At 45.3% G+C, this 20688-nt stretch overlaps 1 protein-coding gene across 1 annotated transcript in view; it reads left to right on the forward strand.

Annotated features, from left to right (window-relative positions):
• The window catches only part of COQ8A (coenzyme Q8A), an 84472-nt gene extending 67935 nt beyond the window's left edge, over window positions 1-16537 (forward strand). Inside the window, exons 8-15 of the mRNA XM_075925323.1 lie at window positions 769-909; window positions 4553-4634; window positions 6547-6640; window positions 7820-7961; window positions 10582-10689; window positions 12579-12644; window positions 14394-14480; window positions 15145-16537. Of these exons, the coding sequence (XP_075781438.1) occupies window positions 769-909; window positions 4553-4634; window positions 6547-6640; window positions 7820-7961; window positions 10582-10689; window positions 12579-12644; window positions 14394-14480; window positions 15145-15444 (1020 nt within the window). The 3' untranslated portion in view covers window positions 15445-16537. The remainder of the gene's footprint in view (window positions 1-768; window positions 910-4552; window positions 4635-6546; window positions 6641-7819; window positions 7962-10581; window positions 10690-12578; window positions 12645-14393; window positions 14481-15144) is intronic.
• Window positions 16538-20688: the final 4151 nt, after the last annotated feature.

A 20688-nucleotide genomic window follows, 5' to 3' on the forward strand; every position in this document is an offset into this window, starting at 1 on the left:
CCCATGGATAGTCAGTGGGTGAAAGTTAAGATCAATATAGCAGAATGAAGATTTTTAGCTAGTTAGTTTTTCAAGGTGATATTTTACCCACTTTCAAACAGGGTCAAAATGAAGCAAATGACTTGGGCCAGCTTTTATTTTTTTCTTTAACTGCAAACATCAGTAAAGGGGATTGAGGCAGATTATCCACAAGAAGTGTTTGTTCCCCATAGAATTCTAACCCAGGTAAGCCTTTCACATGTGTTAGTGGAAAGTGAAATAACAGGTTGACAGTGGATCAAAATGCTGTTAAGAACAGATTAGGAGTACTATTCTAAATCCTGCACCTCTGTAGAGCAGCTTTCTGCCATGGGCCTGGGTTGCCCATGGCAGAAATATCCCCGTGCTGTTGTCTTCACCTCCTGCACTCTTTTTCTCGAAGGCAGTGAAAAAACAATATGATAAAAGGCCTTGACACACTGACAACCAGCTCCTCCTGTAGTTGTTTCTTAAGATCTTGGCCTTCTACTTGAGCAATACTGCATGTCTCTGTAGACTGAGCAAGACTGTGACAATTTTGTATTAACATGGGTTAAGATTTACGGAACTATTCTGGGTGTGGGCAGTGTTATCCGACTAGATTTGCAGTGGCACAAAGGGAATAACTCTGGATTTTGCCAGGCATCTCAGAGGAAAATGGTGGTTTTCAACATAGGGAAATAAAATTTTGGCCCAGATCTTAGCTTTCCTTATCCTGATTTTTTTTTTTTTTTTTTTTGGTATTTCTAGAAAACTTTGAATGATGACCTTGGTCCCAACTGGAGGGATAAGCTGGAGTTTTTTGAAGAACGTCCCTTTGCGGCCGCTTCCATTGGCCAGGTTCACCTGGCACGCTTGAAGAATGGTAAAGAAGTTGCCATGAAGATCCAGGTGGGTTTGTAGGTTGCTGTTTCTTTTGGTTCTAAGATTAGGGCTTAAACAGAAGTTCATGAAGCTAGATTCCCTCCAATTCCATTCCTCACTACATAGACATCACATTTACTATACAAAGAGGGGTTTGAAGTATTGTATGAATAACAGGCATGCCCAGGACTGTGTTAATTAGGTGCAAGCATTTTTGTGTCACTGCACGGGTGCAGAAGTCATGTTGTCCATAGTTCTCTTGGCTTCCTCACAGAAAAATGACTTTTGAGGGATAGCAAAAGGAAGCTGCAAGCATGGTCATTTGCTCCTCCGCAGCAGCCCAAATCAGTCAGCAGACGGACATGTAAATCAGCATGTATGTGAGGGGTCTGAGTATGCATGGGCAGAGTCCATCACTGCCAGGAGGGAAGGTGCAGGGCAGGTGTGCGATGGAGTGAATGAGAGAGGTTCTGTCCATGTATGCCACAGGCAGAGCATAATGTAGTAACATGTCTGCCTACTTGATCCCATTGTGGTTAGTGAATTGTTCCCATTCTTAGTAAATTTCCACGAGTAGAAAACAGATGTAAAAGTTTTTGTTAATGTTCCTTTACATTGCTAGAGTGGTGTGTAAGAGCCTTATTGTGTGTGTATAGCCATACAAATATTTATTGTGCTGTAGTGATTAGCACAGATCTGCATTTTTGGACTAAGATTTTTCTAACAAAATGTGCTCTGGGAGCTTCCTGCAGATGGTTGATTAGCCCAGTGGTGCTCAACCTTTTTTCATATGCAGCCCCCGGAGCTGGAAACATTTTTGTTGAGGGGGGAGAGCTGGGAAAATTTTGTTGTGGCCCTTTAAATTAAATCGCTGGTCTGCTCCACTGCTAGTCTGCTCCCCACCACTCCCCCGCTGTGGGTGCATCAGGCACCGAATCAGGAAAAGAAAATATCGGCCACCTGGATCAAAGTGCTGCGACCCCTCAGGAAGACAGCCACGGGTTGTGCACCGCTGGGTTACCCAATATAAATTGAGCTTGATTTCCCAGCCCTCACTTGCTCTTCATTTGCTTGTGATGCAATACTGAGCACATGATTATATATTTGACTAATAACTAGAAGTAAAGATACATTACTATTAGACAAAGAGGGTATAGAGATTTCCTTAAATGCTCCCCATTCCCAATATATAGTAGTTTCAATTATTTTGGTAATTTATTTAAACTGGCATGATTATATTGCATTTTTGACTGACTGAAATATGCAGATTTTTGCAGAATTTTCATTTTTTGGCACAGAATTCCACCAGGAGTGAAACAAAGTATTGGAAGGGCATGTTTCAGGACTTAAAAGCTATTAGGGATTAGTATGAGATCTTCCTTCACAGGGGACAGACTAGCTCGCTTAGTCTTTTGTGGGGTTTTTGGTACCTTCCCCTGAGAAATGTGGTTCTGGCTGTTATCCCGTATTCTGACAAGTGGTCCATGGGTCTCCTCTAGAATGATAGCTTGTATGTTCCTAATAGCACATAGGACAGTTGATGAATAGATCAGAATCCATCTGTTAGGTGGCTTGCCTCATGAAAAAAGTCCTTCTGGCTGGTGCCCAGTACTGTTTCAAAAAAATCTTTCACTGGTTGCGAGTCATATTTGAAACTAGCTGTCCTTACCTGGCGTTGCTCGGGAGAAACTGGAAGATCAAAATTTAGAAAACTTAGGAAAGAGGGAACCCTGAGCCAGGGGACCCCCAGAGCCACAGACGCTGGGGACTGAAGGCTCCTGGGCCACACCTGACCCTCTGAGAGCAGCAGGACCCTCCTCTCCCCAGGACTGAGCAGCCTGCCCCCCAGGAGAACAGTACACAGTCATGTGGCCAGTAGCAAGAGGACTTCTCTTTGCAAGGTTGGCTCAGGGATCCACCTGTCCTGCCTTGGCAAGCAAAAGCTCAGAGCTCACATCTAACCCCGATGGCTGGAACCAGACACAGAAGAGCCCCACTCATGGTACGAACAGCAGCCAGCTGGCTTCACAACAGTGTAACGCATCGAGGGTTTAACCTGGCCCCTGCGCTGCAGCAGGCACACGTGTTCCTTCTGCTCGGATAAGGCCAGCAAGCTGAGCAGAAAGGCTGGCTGGCTTTGGTTTTGGTTTCTGGAGGGGTGGGTTGGCAGGTGTGGAGTGACCCCGGGTGGAGGGGAGGTTACATGCGGGAGGGGCACTCCAGCTCATGCCTGGGGCTGCGGGTGCTGAGGTGGGCAGGGCAGGTGCCTGAGCTGTTGTGTGCATGAGGGTGGAAGTGGGGAGAGGGTCGGTTTTGTAACCTTGTGGGCGGGAGGAGGCGAGTCCTGGGAGGCTACACATGGGAGGGGCATCCCAGCTCGCGCCCGAGGCCGCAGGTACCGTGGGGGGCAGGGCGGGATCCCAATCGGGTCCAAAAGTACTTTAAAACCTTCTCCTGGATGAAAGGTTATCCCATGCAAAGTTTGGTTGTGGTAGCTCTTATAGTGTCCACGTTATTAGTGCACAAACTTACAAACGTTCTCCTTTATATTATTATTTGAAATGACGGGCACTCGTCTGTCAGAACAATACATGGCATTGTTTGCCTACACCCAATAAAACTGTCAGTAATTAAAAGTGTCAACAGGGACGGCAGAAACTTAGTGTGTGTGTGCAAACTAGTTTCAACGTTGACACCAATTTGGTGCTTCTAATATAAATGAATTGTGTCATTGGAAGTGCTGGTTTTGTGTCATACATTTGTAATCTAGATGAGCTAAATGTCCTGTTGAAACACATCTCAGTAAGCCACGTGTGCAGGCCCTGATGCTTCCTTCTGTGATCTGTCTCCACCTGGGTTAGTCGTGTTTGTGAGCTTCTTTTGTAGGCAAGGGATATTTTGGGAATACTGGCTTAGAAAATCAGTGATGCGACCAAACACCTCTCATTTCTAGGGCATCTGACTGAATTCAGGCCAAGTTAATAATGATGGAAGGTTACCATCATGCTGTCATTTCAGCTCCCAATGACAGGTGTTCAGATCACAAAACAAGTAGAATTGCTCTCTTCTTGACTGTTCTGTGGAGAGAAGTGAAGTACTGAACAGGTGAGGAACCTGATCCAGTCTCTTGCCAGTTCAGGATTGGGGCACATTGGCATGCAGCACAGGTTACGCTTACCCTGCTGCTCTCCGTGCAATGCTGTTCTGCAGATAAACAAAGGGCTTCAGTCTCTAGGGCAGCCAGCCTTCAAGTGAGTGTCTCAGCAGTGATCGCCAAGTGACAGTCTGGTATCTGCCAAATATTTATTCCTCTTGGGATCTTTTCTGTGTGCGAAGTGAATCCCTACGTCAGAAAACCATTCCTGGCCATTTTACCTGCAGGGAGATTAGGGTAGTATCTAACTTCTCTAAAGGGTTTGTTCTGTTGCCCACTGTCTTATGTCTCAGCACCTTCCAGGTATTAGATTTACATGAGGTCCATAGTGGATTTCTTAGTTGAGTTTCCTCTCTTCTGGTACAACAGGAAGCATTGATTGGGTCTATTTTTGAAGAGGGAGGCGTTAGTGGCTATTGTAAATGATATTATGGTTATGGTGGAGAGTCCTGTGGTAGCATAAAGACTCCAAAATGACCTGACTTTATTGCTGTCCTTGCCCTTCTTCCCCTGCAGTACCCTGGAGTAGCCCAGAGCATCAGTAGCGATGTTAACAATCTGATGACCGTCCTGAGCATGAGCAACGTTCTCCCAGAAGGTAAAGTAACCAGTTGAGAAACACCCTGCGGGGTCCTAGGAGGCAAGGCTGGGTGGAGAAAGGATGGTTCAGACACTTACTAAAACTTCTCCTTGGTTACATAGCCACTACCTTAGTAGCCCAGCACAGATGCTGACTGATTTGCATCACCTCTCCCTACCTGTTCAGTGCTTCCTCCTTATAAACTTACTGGAGTTTGTGCAGTTCCAGAATCTCTTCATTATGACTTGCAGGATCTTAATCATGCAGGCATATGATTTAGAGCCCTGCAATCACATGCAAGCCCACTGGGACCCAACTACAATTGCCTGTTTAGGTCAGATGAGAAAAAAACTGGGACTTTGAGGATGAGTTGGTTCTCTTCTTCCTGTCTCTGGGGATGGGTCGCAGGGCAGCAGGGGCGGCAGGGCATGCATCTGCTGTCGCTCTGATCTCCTGAGCCAGAGATGACAGCAGTGACAAATTCACCCGGGGGGGAAAGGGGTGGGTTGGGTTGAAAAATGACTCAACATGGTTGTGTCTGTGGTATGGCTAAAAATGAAGTCTGAGCAGACCTTTAGGACAGTTTTCTCTCCTTCCCAATGGGAGGGAAAAAAAAAAGCTGTTGAGATGACCTTCATAGATCACTTTCTTGTAGCATTCTCAGCCAGGATTGTGGGTAGGAACCAACTTTTTTTTTAAGGGGGTGCGACCTTCCTAGGTCACTTAATGCCAAAAACAGGCCCTGCGGAGCCGGTCAGAAACGTAGTGCTTCCACAATCAGAGCTGCTGATCTAGACTAGGCAGCAACAGCATCTGGAAGTGAAAATGCTGCATGCTCCAGAAGAGAATGCTGTATGCCCTTGTACAGCAGATATGAGTTATTTGACTAGAATCATAGAGCTGGAAGAGACCTCAGTAGGTCATCAAGTCTAGCCCCCTGCCCAAGGCAGGACCAACCCCAAGTACCATCAGCACAGGGAGCTATTCCCCTGCTCAGCTTTGTTGGTGTGGCGTCTCAGTGCTTGATGGGTGTGTGTTGTCACTAACTCTTCAATTATCAAATATCTGTTTGGCTGGAGAGCTCCTTGTAGAAACCGTTCCATGGGGGGAGGGAGAGTGTATTGCCAGGGGGTGAATGAGTGCTCAATAGGGAGGGTACAAGGCCACCCCCTTTTCTGGCAGTTTGTGCAGAGAGGGCCTGCTGGGCCTCTTGTCTGACTGAGCAGTGCATGGGAGAACTTATTTCTGGTAGGACTTCCTGGGCCTGTGTGCATGCAGCATGGACACTGGCTTATATGTGTCTTTCTAATGTCCTTTATTTGCCATTACAAATCCCAGTGTACAGCAAAACCCAGTCTCTCCTACTCTGTGTGCTCATTCCCCAGTCTCTCTCCAGCCGTAGAAGTAAAGATGGCAGGGAAGAAAATGGCCATGGCCAGACCCTTCCCCAAGCTGAAATACAAATGCGTGATCCCTGATGAGCAAATGGATGCTTCCCTCTCCCTCTGCTGTTGCAGTAGTTGGAGAGCTGAATGGGATTCTGTATGTGCTGCTGCTACTACGTGTATTTGAAAGGGTTGCTGCTGAGTGACTGGAGTGTGTGCGCTCATGACACCTGTGTGTGCGCGTGTGGGGGGGGAAGGTGGGAGCACAGTTCGCTGCATCTCCCTATCTCCCCCCAGTACAATTCCAGCCCTTGTTGGCCTGGTGTACACAAGTTGCTTTTTCTGATGAGAGACTGAAGAATGAGAATGGTCACTGATTAAGCTCGGAGTCAGAAACATGAGCTGCTTGGGGAAACTGTCTTGTCTTGGTGCCTATCTGTCTTGCAAGTTCTCTTCTCAGCCAATGGCCTGCTCCTTATTGAACCACTAAGCGTTTCTTAACCCAATACTGCCTATAGATCTTCCTTTTGCAATTTTGTTTCTAGGTCTGTTTCCTGAGCACATGATTGAAGTTCTGAGCAGAGAATTGGCCATGGAGTGCGATTACAAGAGAGAAGCTGCCTGTGCTAAGAAATTCAAGTGCGTTCCTAGTGGTGCTGTTGGATGCCTCCCCTTGGTGCACGGGAGGGGAGACCCATTATTTCACTCTTAGTGCTAGGACTTTTGCAACAGCCTTGGCTCCTAAAAGTTCTTGGGTGTGCATGCCACCAGCGCAACAGATGGGAGGCACTGGAGGGAAAAGGGTAGCTCTTTGGGAACATTTTACACACCTGCAGTCTTTTAGTCATCTCCATTGTAGTTCTTTGAAGCTGGCTTCGGTGGTTGGAGATGATGCTGGTGCAGAGCAAGGATGACACCCATTGGTGCCCTGTTAGGAGCAACTCTGCTCTTTCTGATCCTGGGGTGGCACAATTGACGACACTGCCTGTTTGGCCAACTAGGGAGGGATCCGGCCAGCTGCTGAGGCAGGAATGAATTGTTCTTTTGCCCGGTGGTTTAAACGGGCTCATATTCTTTGGTGAGACTGTAAATGTCTCCCTTCAGATTTTTTTCATCCCAGCATCCATTCAGGTGGTCAATGCTAAGTGCACAGCTCTACTTCCCTTGTCTCTGCCTGCCCTGCTGGTGACCTCAGAGTGCAGCCTCCCTGTTATATGTGGGGGAGAGATGGTAGACAAGCTTCTCTTTCCCTTAGCCCCCCTGCTTTGTGCCCAGGCAGAGCTGCACTTGCCAAGGGGCTTATTTGAGCTCCTTGGGGCACGGGTAGCTAAGGCTTAAAAAGCTTGTTACCCTCATGAAAAGGTCACTTCATTCTTTTTAAAATTGCCCTGCCGTTCTCTGTCCTGTGTCCTGCTATTGGCAGCAGGTGTAATCCTTGCTGCCTCTGCTGTCAGCTTTGTTTCTGCATGGAGTCTGAACTCTACCAGATAGTCATAGGAATGGGAACTTGGTGAGTGCCCCCATTTCATAGAGCTCTGAGCACTTCTAGCAAGTAGTCCTGGCTGGCATTAAATGGAGTCTCCCTTACGAGCCATCAGTGGCTTGAACCATCTGGAATGGTTTCTGCTGCTGAGTGGGAGGAATTCCTTGCTCCCTATCCCACAGTGCAGGAGCTGGGGACTATAAGGTGTACCAGCACAAGGCATTCAGTTGACCTGTAGGCAGTTGGTCTCTGCTTGTAAGGAGACTTCGTATTTGCAGCAATGCAGGAGTGACTGCTGCCTTGGGATCCCCTAACTCTTTCCTTGCTGTCCCCAGGGAGTTGCTGAAGGATCACCCTTTCTTTTATGTCCCTGACATAGTGGATGAGCTGTGCAGCCAGCACGTCCTGACCACAGATCTAGTGCCTGGGTTCCCGTTGGACCAAGCAGAAGGATTAAGTCAGGAAATACGGAATGAGGTATTACTCCAACAGTGTGCAGGGAGCCATGTTTGCTTAGTCACTACAAAGTGCAAGGTGGAGGGAGAGTTGCTAGGGCAGAGGAACGCTGATGACACTCTTGGGTCTCTTGAAAGCTGCAGCTCTGCATTATAGTCATTGGGGCTTGCATAGATTGTAACGGTGCTTCTGACAATTCTGTGATTACACCTTGTAAACTCATTGTATAAAGAGTGGTTGTTCTCTCTGGACTGGGGGAAGTAAATTGCAGTAGATCCTTGATTGTCCAAGGAGAATGTCTCTGAGCATGTCCTTCTCCCTCCCACCAAGCTCTTCTAGACGTTTCTATTGTGTATTGCTATATAGCTGAAACAGCATGTTATATTGCTGCCCTAACGAGAGGTAGCCCCTCTTCTCTACTTGTTAAAGGGCAGACCTGACCTTGAGGGAGGTTGTCAGCTTCTTGAGAGTGACTCTTTGCTTGCAGTTGCTCTCTGAGAACAAGAGCACAGAAATGCATCTCTTCCCATTACATTAGCAGTCAAATATAGCTTCCTTTGCTGCTGGGTTGGCTTGTGAAGCACAAGGGTATTAGAAGAGTACCTCTCAATAAACAAGAAGCAGAAGGGAGGGGAAGCAAGTATGTGAAGTATCAGTGCTGAATATAGCAAGGGATGGAGAGTTACAGCAGGGCAGGCAGCTCTGGCTGCTGCTCAATTAGCAGAAATAACTGCCCTGGTATTTGGATTCAGTTGTTTATGAGTTGGTTTGAGCTATCAGCTGTTGGCAGGTCACTGAGGAAGTGCACAGTGTGTGTTCCTATAGATAAACACATACCAGCAACACACTGTACTTGGAGCTGAGCCAGATTCAGTTGCCTACGACCTCTGGGCTGTGTGATTGTTCTTGAGCTTGTCATTTGTGATAATGGTGGGTGCTTATGTCTTTGGTGACTTTTTTTTTGTAATAACCCTCCTACCAACACACAGTATTTCCCACTTAAAGGGAATTAGAATGGGGTCTGTCCATTACTCTGCAAAGTGTCCAAGTGGCTGACTTAGTGACACTCTAACCCATGGCCTGCTGGCCCTAATTTGATTGCCCTTCACCAGTTCTAGCTCAGTTTAGTGATGCATAATTACCATGGGGTATAATATTTAAAATCAGTTGCCTTCTATCCAACTCTGAACTATAGCTGGGTGGAAGCTAAAGATCTTCAGAATAAGCAGGCAGTAACCCTGCCATCCTATAGGATTCAAGAGTGTGACCCTTTCTATAGCTTTTTGAGCAATTATATAATAGACACTTCTATATTGTAGCTTTCTCCAGAAGATTCAGAACACAGTTAGTATTGTTTTCTATTACTGTCTTAGGTTTTTTAGATAAACTTCTCTAGAGCCCTATTACATTTCTTCAGAGCTTTGTTGATTTCACCCTGACCAACACTACAGATTCTTTCACGGGGTGAGCTATAATTGCTGCTCCATTGCCGCCTCAATCTCTGCACTGCTGGATCTCCTGGTGTTATGAAGAGCTCCCCTTCCTGCTATGGAGACACCAGGGAGAGACTTATTGAGAGAGACCCTAAATCCTGTAAAACTGGTCAGGCTGGCAGCACTCAAAGGGACTGCATATTCAAGCAATGATGCAATAATGATCTTCTCCCTGTTGGATGCCTCCAGGAGGCTGCCATCTAAAATTAACATTTAGCAAACTTCCTTTAATCAGTAAGGAAAGCAAAATATTGTGTGCTGTGTCTTGAGCAAGAGTTTATCATGAGGACAAGCAGGGGGCAGATGTTCACCTCCAGTTAACCAGCACATCTGCATCTTACATTTGGCACTAATGCAGAATTTGCATTGAGGTTCTCTGACTCCAGCAGTTAGCAAGGGATCACCATCAGTGTTCTCTCTAATTTTTTTCATCCATGTGCAGAATAAATGTTATATGCATCAAGGCATGTGCAGATGTCCACCACCAGTAGAAACACATGCTGCTGGCTGTGGGCACTGCAGATTCTCTGCTGATCAACTCTACTGCAAATCCATTCCAGTGTACAGCTTACAGGGAACACTGATCACCACACTTGAAGAAAATGAGGTTGTCCGTTGCCTCCTGTGGAGCTGTTGGGACTGAGAGCAAATAGGGAGTGGATAAATGCTCCTGCTGAATTTTCTGTAACTTAAGTTTTTTAAGAAAAAGCGGGCTTAATTAGACCACAGGGTCTTGGTTGTGTGTGGGACATGCATGTGTGAACACACCACTTTGTGCTCTGAAGGCACAGCGATTGGCACTTCAGGGAGATGAGAAATCATCATGAGGAGTTAGCAGTAGTGGAATGTGTATCCTCTTATCTGTTAAACAGGTGTTAATGTTAAATGAGACATATGGGTCTGAAGCAGCTTCAGACTCCTACTGGTGGCTTGAAGTCAGTGAGTGCTCTGTGCACAGGGGACAGCTGCAGAATAGGTCAGATGTATCTCAGCATCAGCAGAGGTATTGGTGGTACACTGTTATTCCCTCTGCACCCTGCTCTGGCCAGCATGCTGATGTTAGTTCCTGTGTGGTATGTCTGACACTTAGATAGCTGTGACTTGCTGCTTTCCTCACCCATTGTCTCTCTCATATTATGCTTCTAAAGATCTGCTCCAACATCTTGCTTCTGTGCCTGCGGGAGCTGTTTGAGTTCAGGTTCATGCAGACTGATCCAAACTGGTCTAACTTCTTCTATGACCCACAGCTACACAAGGTAAGCCCAGCAGCAGCTGGTCCTATTAGGTAGGAATTTGTTTGACACTAGCTGCACCCCCAAAGCTAGTCACCTGTTGAGCTTCTATTATACATGCTTCTCTTTCAGACTAAGGCAGACAGGGGCTGTGGTTCCATAGTGGGTTATCTGTTGAAGAGGGTTTTGAAATCTTCACAACATGCAGTCTGTTGGAGGAACAAGTAGGCTTATTTCAGTGACATTGGAAGACCGGCTCCTGATGGTTGGGTCGATTGTGTGAAGCAGTGTTTTACAATGCTTTCGGTAACGCTATGCTGATGTCGGAGTCTAAGACTTGCTAGTGGGACGACAGATTAAGGTGATCAGGCCCTCCCGCTGATAGGGGAATGGCAGCAGTTGCCCCAGGGTTGGCTCTGGCCACCGCTGCTGTGGTAGTGTGCTGGAGTCCTGTGCCCTCTAGATTGCCACCCTCCTGAAAGTTAGATTTTCAGTCAGAGGTGCCAGCAGAGCCAGCTGTCTTGCCAGGACCCTCAGAAGAATCTGCATGGGCAGGGCACTGGCGCTTATGATGCTCTCCTGCTTCCTTACAAACAAAGAAGCATAATGGACAATATCAAAGGGTAACTCACTCCTCAGAGGACCGAGAATGAACATTTTGTTAGCCTCTAGCCATGGTGATGGAATTGGTCATTTCTCCTCAGCTGATGGTGGCAGGGAGCATGGGTCCTTTTTACCCTGGCTGCTGCCCACTTCATTCTGTATCCAGGATCCAAGACTCGGGGTCTGTTTTGACTACTGAAATCTGTTGGTGAAAAACCACAGCCATGTGTATTATCTGCCATAAGAACAGTTAAGGTATTACAGCAGACCCACAGAAAAATCAGTTTGGGGGCCCCCACTGACAGAAGAATAACATTCCCCATATTCTTCTCTCACACCAGAGCCTAGTGGGCCCAGCCTAGTAGATTTTGTGTGTTCCTGTCCTGTGGGGGAGTTGGAGCGTCAGGACGGTTTCCCCAATGCCACAGGCTCTTGATCCAGGCAGGCCTCCCTCCCTGTTACAGAATATGGGACACCTCAGTTAAATGCTTGCCATTTGTACTGAGTTAAACATATTGATGACTGGTGAGGTGATCCTGTATGGTCAGTATTCCTTTCCTCGTGCCTCCTAGATTTGACTGCTGCATCTATTTGTGCCCTTGTCAGGTAGGCTTGGAAATGGTATGGGTACTAGGGGCTGTCCAGGAAAAGTTGGACTGGCTGAATTCCACATTTTAAAATGTTGGAAGCAAGGTTCTCTTCTGTTGTGCTCCAGAGCAGAACCCGTAGTGTGGGAGCTACAAACCCAGCAGATACAATGGTATAACGATAAGTCCTGCCTCTTCTGCTTTCTGAATGTATGTATGTGCCTAGCAATGACTCTAACATGCTGTGATGTATGTTACTGGGTTTAATGTTGCCAGTCATAGCCAGTAAGGAGGGAATGAAGTGGAAGTTTCAGATGCTTTAGAATGGGGGGGTGGGGAACCTTTTTTGGGTCGGAGGCTGCACACAAGTGTGAGAAGAAAAAAAGAAAAAAAAAAACCACTCACTGATGTGGCCCCCAAATGAGAAGGAGAAAGACACTCCCCCACATGGACCATAGCCTATAGAGGCCCTGGCTAGTAGGTTGTGTGCGCTCTAGCCTGATTGGGGGTGGGGGGGAGCACCAGTGTGGGCTCCCCAATGCTGGTGGGAGCTTTGAGCCCCTGGGCCTTAGGTTCCCCACCCCTGCTTTAGAAGAACTTCCAATCTCAGTTGATTTATAATAATTGAGCTAAACGAAACCACTGTCATATGCTTCCCATGCCAGGCTATCCTCTCTTTGCAGTGGTTTCTATTGTAATACAGAGGGGTTTATTCATATTCAGGTGGCCCTGCTGGACTTCGGTGCAACACGTGGGTTTGATGAGGATTTCACTGATCTCTACATTGAGGTGAGAACTCCCAATTGCACATGCTGACGTGGTGTGGTAGGGAGAATAGTGTCACTCACACTGCCCTGCTTAACTCTTGGCTCTGTCAGATCTCAAGATTGTGCATGTTTGAGGCACATTTCTGTTTGCAACTGAATCTGCTCTCGGACATAGGAGGAAGTCCAAACTGGGGCGTATTGAAAGAGATTAGACCACAACTTTGTCCCTTTCTTAGATTCATCTGTGTCCCTTACAAGCCTGTCATTATTTCAGTTATCCTGTTGTAAGTTTACATCACAGACCAGGATATCTGAGGCAGCTGCTTCATAAAGGTCTAACTCTTGACCTGGGGTCTCCTTGAGTGGAATTTGGCCTTACATGTCTCAGAGAAAATAATACCTCCTTCCCCATTACTTTGTGCTCCTTGCACTTTAGGGGTCCCCAACGCGGTGCCCATGGGCACCATGGTGCCCGCTGAATCATCTGGGCTGGCCCTGCCCCCGGTGCGCAGCACATGGGTGATGCCGGCCCCGGGCACGTGGCGCATTGGTGGCCCCTGCCCTGGGCACACGGCACATGCATGGTGCCGGCGTATGGGCAGCCCCGCCCTGGACATGCAGCGCATGAGCGGCCCCGCCCCTGCCCCCGGATGCCCGGCAGCTCTGAAAGGTTGGGGACCACTGCTCTAGGGTATGTCTGCGTTGTGCTGCTATTTCAGGATACTGGATATATCCCAAAATAGCTATCCTGCATCTCAACAAACTGCCTGTTTTGAAATATTTTTCGGAATAACAGGAGTGCTTTTTTGGCACCCTGTAATCTTCATTCCATGAGGTGTAAGGGATGTCTCAAAACAGTGTGGTGTTTCAAAATTTGGCACTATGTAAACACTCCAAATTTCAAAATAAGCGATTCTGAAATAAGATACAATTTACATAGCGCAAATTGAGTATCTTATTTTGAGCTTAGTGTGCCGTGTAGATGCACCCTTAGTCTCTTTATTTGGGTCATCTCTCCCCAGCTTGGGGCATAAGGCACCTGCAGATCGCTACTGCAGACTAGTAAGTATGCCTTCAGATGAGCTGCTGTCCTGCTATGTAATAAGGACTTGGCTGCCACAGTGGCTTCTCTCCTGAAGTTCCAGTCCCTTTCAGTGAATTCTCAACATGTACACAGTTGCATGCAGTGAATTGAAATATCGTTCCCTGGGAGATGTGAGCAGAAGTGCTTGTTTTAATATATGTATCATATCAGAATTTAGTGATATGAGCGATGGACTTGGAGCATTTCATACTCTGCTCATCTCCTGTAACTTCAGCCTGCTTATAAATTGTTTAACAAAGCCAATTAATAATCACTAAGCCACTTTAATTGTGTTGATTCCTTCATCAGAGCACTGAATTCTGTACTTCATAAAATATGGCAAATACCAGCTATTTAGTCTTCTCTCCTAAAGCTGCCGAGCAAGGTTTGGTTCTAGAGTGCCACAGGTAGCAGGACTCCATGTTTTCTGGGCCATTGAGTCCAGTCCTGTTAGGCTTTTGCAACAGATGCATTTATGAAAATAATTCTGAAACTTGTCATCTTCCAGATTGGTGTCATGCAATCCACAAAGCATATAGGGAGAGGGGCAAGGAGGAGCATGAACTTAATCAGACTGCTTGATAGCAAATGCTAGTGTTGTAATTGCTTAGTAGCATAAAGGTGTGTTGGATGCAAGTCTCTTGTCTCCTTGTTTGAAGCCTTCCTGATGATGTTCTTCCTATTCAGGTAATAAAGGCGGCTGCAGATCAGGACAGAGAGACAGTTTTGAGGAAGTCGATAGAAATGAAATTCCTTACTGGCTATGAAATCAAGGTATGGAATGGAATCCTCTGATTGCTGTCAGAGCTCTGTAGGTGTCTTGGCTCTGTTTTGTGACCCTGTAGTAGGGAAAAGCTAGAGACAATCCATGCAAGTGGCACTCTTGGGGTTGGCAGTGGGAGAGAGAGACAGGATTTCTGACACACAGCTGAGTATGCTGCGCCTCAAAATAGATCTAGATATGGGGAAAACTATAACATTGGCTGTAGCCAAGATGTATTTTATCCAAGCTTCTCCCTTCACTGTCTTTGCTTAAGAAAAGCCACCTTTGTTTTATATATCTGGGCAGCATGGGCTTTGAGAGCCCTGCACAAATATCCAAGGGCAGAGTAAGAATCTGTATCCCTTCTCCAGGACATATATGTACCTGTCATTAATGCACAATTCTGCATTCCTCCCATTATCCCAGCTAAATCCTGCATGTTCCATAGTCTCTTGTGATCTTGTAACTTTGCCTTACAAGAGATCTTTAGCCATTAATACAGCTGCAGGTGAATCACTCTCGAGTTTCTCCTGGTCTCAGTGCTGGAGACTAGACTTTGCCTCTGGCATGGGTACTACCTTTCCTTTGTGAACTGCTGAGTGCCAGCCCCTGGTCTTTTCCTCTGCACATTAAAAACTGCAGCTGCTGGATTGACTCCTCTTTGTTTTCGGGCAGGAAATGGAAAATGCCCACTTAAATGCTGTTCTCATCCTGGGAGAGGCTTTTGCGTCTGAGGAGCCATTTGACTTCGGCGCCCAGAGCACCACGGAAAAGATCCATGGTTTGATCCCGGTCATGCTGAGACACCGACTTGTCCCTCCCCCAGAGGAGACTTATTCTCTCCACCGGAAGATGGGGGGCTCTTTCCTCATCTGTGCCAAACTGAAGGCCAAAATCCCCTGCAAAAACATGTTCCAGGAGGCCTATAGCAAATATTGGAGCAAGAGGGCCAAGAAACAAGAGCTGGAGCAGTAGTGAAGATAAACTAACAATGTTTCTCATTCTTAAGGCCCAGTCATACTGTATCTAGCAAAGAGCAACATAATCTGTCATGTCTCCATAGTCTCATTTTGAGATATAGCAGCCTGTGAGCACGGAGTTCAATGTTTGTTTCACAAGACAGAGTCTTTCTTTAACACAGCGTCTGTCCTACATTCTGCCATTTAGATCCCATGGCTTACAGGAATTGTCCTCTAAGGTTGGTGGGGTTTAGTCTGATGTGGTGTTCTGCGCTGTTCAAGGCACCAGCCAGCTGTCTCTTGTGCATTTTTAACATTGATGGTGGCTGCATACTGTGGTTTATTTTTATAAAGTGTTGGGTGTGGGGGAGAGAACAAAATCAGGATTAGTTTGCATTGAAACCTTCTATAATTCTCTGAAAATCATTTAAAAGATTCCCCAACCAATTTTTTTTTTTTTTTTTTGCTAAAGTGGAATTTGAATGGTTTTCATACTGTGAATTATAGACTAGAATACTTGGTAACCTACAACAGACCCCTGTTTTGTAAGATGAATGGTGGCATTGGGAGAAGCGTGGATTTGACTTACAAGGAATATAGTGTAAGATGTATACACAAGATGAATTTTTTTTGGCTTGTGCCTCTTTCTGTCTTTGGCTTGCAAGCTAAAACTAGGAAGCAAAGAACTAAAATCTGATACAAGCAGTGCCAAAATTTGTGTTTAAACATATCCATGTGCTCAGTCAGTTGTCTTTTTAATTTTAAGTTGAATGTATAAAAATAGTGAGCAATCCTCCTAGCTGATACATATCAGTTCTTATGTCAAGACTTTGGCCATCAGTTCTTGGCTCGTTAAAAGTCCCTGCAAAGAAACTAGTCTTTGCCGCCTTGTCTGTACTCTCCAATGCAGAATTTGAGGGAAGGGGAAAATGTTCTCTGGTATCTCTTACGGGCATTTCAAGCTTTTGCTGAAATGTGTACTTCCTGTTTATAGCCAAACGCACAGTTTTAAAAAATTGAGTCAGTCTAGCAAACTTGTGAAGGGTTTTGTACATTTCTTGTCTCTGTGTGATTTACTGATTTCAATAAAAAAGTGCTTGTGCAGAGGGCTCCTGCCTGCAGTTACTTGTTTCCTTCTGCTTCCCGTGACCATGGTAAAAGAATAGCAAAATGGTAATTTGCAGTGAGCGACTTTTTAACAGTAGGAAGAAGGGTCAGAACTTCATCTAGTATTTTTCCCATTCTCTTCTGGAAGGGCAATGTCATTTTGCAAAAGAACCATTTTTACCAGTGCTTGATGCAGTCTCCATAGCCTGGTAATTGATTTGAATGTCACCTTCAGCCTCTTGGAGTAAACACATTCATCCTTCCTCCCAAAACAGATGAAGGAAAAAACTTCCCCTTTCATTAAAGTTTCAGCTAAAGCCAATAGTGCAGTTCTATTGTGTCTGGATGGTACTGAGGTGCTGAATGGGAATTACTTCCTCTCATCATCAAATGGAGTACACTCAACACAAACTGAACAGCTGAGAGAGAGCTAGTTCAGGATCTGCACAGGATGGGAAAAGGCAATGGGTGCATAAGTATTTTACACTTTTAATAAACTCAGCTGAAAAACAGACTTGCATAACAAAGGTACTACACAAAGAATAGGTAAACATGTAGATGGAATATGCCTAGTGCCTCCATTTTGCACTTACCTAGCCTTCTGCAATCTGATAAGTGTACAAAGTTGATCTATCCTGCAGATTGTAAAAAAAAAAAAAAAAGTCTGTAGGAATTAAATTCCTATGTGTCTAATGTTATCTTTTTTTCCCCCCAAGCTCATGGATAAAATGTGGAAATAGCTTCACATGAAAGCTATAGCCTACTTACTTTTAAAACCCAGTGAGTTAGAGGACATACTAGAAAAGTGTAAATCTTACTATTGTCTACTGGCCAATGCAATCATCTTCCTGTATATGGCCCAACACTGATTAGCTCCTGAATACTGCTAAATAAATGGCTGGCTTTTACCCTGACTCTGTAAATGCAGTACTTTTTATTTACGCACTGATGGCGGCAGTCCTGTGTACAGAACAAACTTTCCTACCATAGTCTTCTGTGCCCTTTACCCTCAAATCTCTCTTCTTGACTATCTGAATTTACTAATGTTAGAACTATCCTTCTAGTTGGCTGAAATGTCACTAGTAGATAGTAATGTACAGGGAGGAGGAGAATTTCTAATTACTGAACGCTTTAATGCTCATGGAAGGCTAGACCTGGCACTGCTAAAATCAGAAGTGAAATAGTTAATGTTGGTTGTTTAGCATTAAAAAAGTATAAAAAGCTGACAAGGAACTAGAAACAGGTGCCCTTGTAGAGCAGAATGTTTACAGCAAAGCTAATGCATTCAGTTTCTGCAGTGAATTTGCTCAAAAGTAATCACTTGGTTAAAGGTGGGCTTTTAGTGTACTGGTAAATAGCATTTAGAATGGAGAGTTTGATCAGATTCTTGTACTGGACTCTAATTAGGGACCTATTGTCTGTTCCTACAGGCAATGTTGGAGGTGCTCATGTCCAATTTAAAGCAAAGGCAGTATCTCCTGTGGGATACCTAACTTAGGAGAAAGTCAGTGGGTTTGATAGAGAATGCAGGCTTCACTTTGAGGATAATTGCCAGTAGAAGGTGAAACATGGCTTGCTTTGGAGGAGTGATGATCAGAGCTCATGCTCTAGCACTTTTGGCCTCATATATAGGCCCAAAAGGAGGCTTTAATTACTCGAGTTCCACAGTGCCATTATGGAATTGTGTATCTTGAAGCTTTTGTAGCATGTTACACTGGAAAAAATATATAAGGGTTGACCTAGTGTTTATGCCTTACTATCGTACATGCTGGACATGGTTCAGGAATAGGCCTGGTGCCCTGACATCAACCCCTGGTGTGAAGAAAGTCCAGGATTTTTTTTTTTAGACTGAGTTGGAATTTGGATTGGTGCTGAAGTTTAACTAGTGGGAATTAGGTAAAAGATGTGATGGCGTCTTCACTTGAGCAGACAGTTTGCAATCTCTGAAACCCTCTTCTCCAGGACATAGCACCACTATTTCTTTACTATGAACTTGAGATGGTTGAGATTTGCTTTTCCCTTTAAAGACAGCTTTCGGGAATGAGAGTGAAGGCCAACCCACCCCCAAACAGGCCTTTCCAAAAAGGCTGGCCTTCTGATGCCATCAATCTGTTGTGATGACAGCCATCATTGCCTCAACCCATTTACATCAGTGCTGAGTAGCAGGGGGTTCCCCAGTGCTGCAGTGCCAAAGAGCTAGCATGAAGTCCAAGCACAATGCTGTTCTTCTTGCATGTCCATTGCTTGGCTCCTTTGAACCTGTGTAGCTCTCACCCTGCAACAGTCACAGCTGTGGGGGAGGAAAGGCAAGCTCTGTGTCTCCTATAGTTTGTGCCAGTGCATTGGGAAAAGTAGCTCCTTCAGATAGTGCCATAACTCAAGAGTGAAGACTTGAGGGTATGTGTTAGTGCTGAGGGAATTCTGCAATTGTTGCATTTAGAGCAGTAGTAAAATTGCAGGGCTTCCCCAGGACTGAGATGTGAAGTCAGCCTGCAGGATCAAACCCAGACAGGTTATGAAGTGGCACAATGGGCCCAGTGATTCTGATTAAAGTATTAATGCCAGGGCTCAGTTGTGAAATTCAGTAAAGACAAGTATACTATACTACTGGTTAGGAAGGAAAAATTCAATGTGCCACTACTATGTGGGGAATAACTCATTAGCCAGTGCTAATGCTGAAAGGACCAAGGGTTATTAAAGTGGACCACAGATTGCATAGGAGTCAGTGATAGGCAGAATATCCTGGGCTGTGTCTACATTGGTGTGATCTTGCGCCAAAACGGCTTCTTTTGTGCAAAAACATGCTGCCTATCTACACTGGCGGGGAGTTCTTGCGCAAGAACACTGATGTTCTAATGTATGAAATCAGTGCTTCTTGCGCAAGAACTATAATGCTCCCACTCAGGAATAAATCCTCTTGCGCAACTGTTCTTGCGCAAGAGGCCAGTGTAGACAGACATGAATTTCTTGCGCAAGAAAGCCTGATGGTTAAAATGGCCATCAGCGCTTTCTTGCGCAAGAGAACGTCTACACTGGCACAGATGCTCTTATGCAAAGGCACATGCCTGTGTAGACGCTCTCTTGCACAAACACTTTAGCGCAAGATCATGCCAATGTAGACACAGCCCTGGAGTATATTATTAGGAATGTTGTATGTAGGCCATAGGAGATAACTGTCCCACTTAGCATTGGGGAGACCTTTCTTGAAAGACTGCATCCAGTTCTACGTGCCACACTTTAGGAAAGATGTAGATAAAAGCCTGACCAAGAAGTAAAGATTTAAACTTAGGCTTGGTTAGTTTTGAGAAGAGTGGCATGGTAAGATGTCATGTCAGTGAAAATTGTTCATAAGTTAAAACAGGTAAAGAACAAGTAAAAATTACTTAGAAAAGTTAAGTCTCAGAGGGGTAGCTGTGCTAGTCTCTTAAGATGTCACAGGACTACTCATTGTTTTTTATAGTTAGACTAACATATATAGTATCATAAGCTTCTGAGGGTAAAACCAACTCATCAGATAGTTGGAATGGAAATAACAGAACCAAGGTATTTATAACGGGTAAAAAAGAATTGACAGTTCGTGTTCTCTCTCTCTCTTCCTGTCACCCCCCCCCCCCCCCCACCCATTATAAATATCTTGGTTCTATTATTTCTACTTCAGCTCATCTGAGGAAGTGGGTTTTTACCCATGAAAGCTCATACTATATTTTTGTTAGTCTCTAAGGTGCCATAGGACTTACTCATTGTTAGAAAAGGTAGATGTCTTCAAGTCACCAGGGTCTGATGAAATGCATCCTAGAATACTCAAGGGCTATGTCTACCTTGGCATGATTTTCCAAAAATGCTTTTAATGGAAAACTTTTCTGTTAAAAGCATTTTTGGAAAAGCACGTCTAGATTGGCAGGCTGCTTTTCCGCAAAAAGTGCTTTTGCGGAAAAGCATCCTGCCAATCTAGATGTGCTTTTCTGCAAAAAAAAGCCCCGATCGCCATTTTTGCAATCGGGGCTTTTTTGCGGAAAACAGTACTGTGCTGTCTACACTGGCCCTTTTGCGCAAAAGTCTTTCGGAAAAAGACTTTTGCCTGAACGGGAGCAGCATAGTATTTCCGGAAAAGCACTGACAATCTTACATGAGATCGTCAGTGCTTTTCCTGAAA

Source organism: Pelodiscus sinensis, chromosome 3 (genome assembly GCF_049634645.1).
Source record: "Pelodiscus sinensis isolate JC-2024 chromosome 3, ASM4963464v1, whole genome shotgun sequence".
Taxonomy (NCBI): domain Eukaryota; kingdom Metazoa; phylum Chordata; order Testudines; family Trionychidae; genus Pelodiscus; species Pelodiscus sinensis.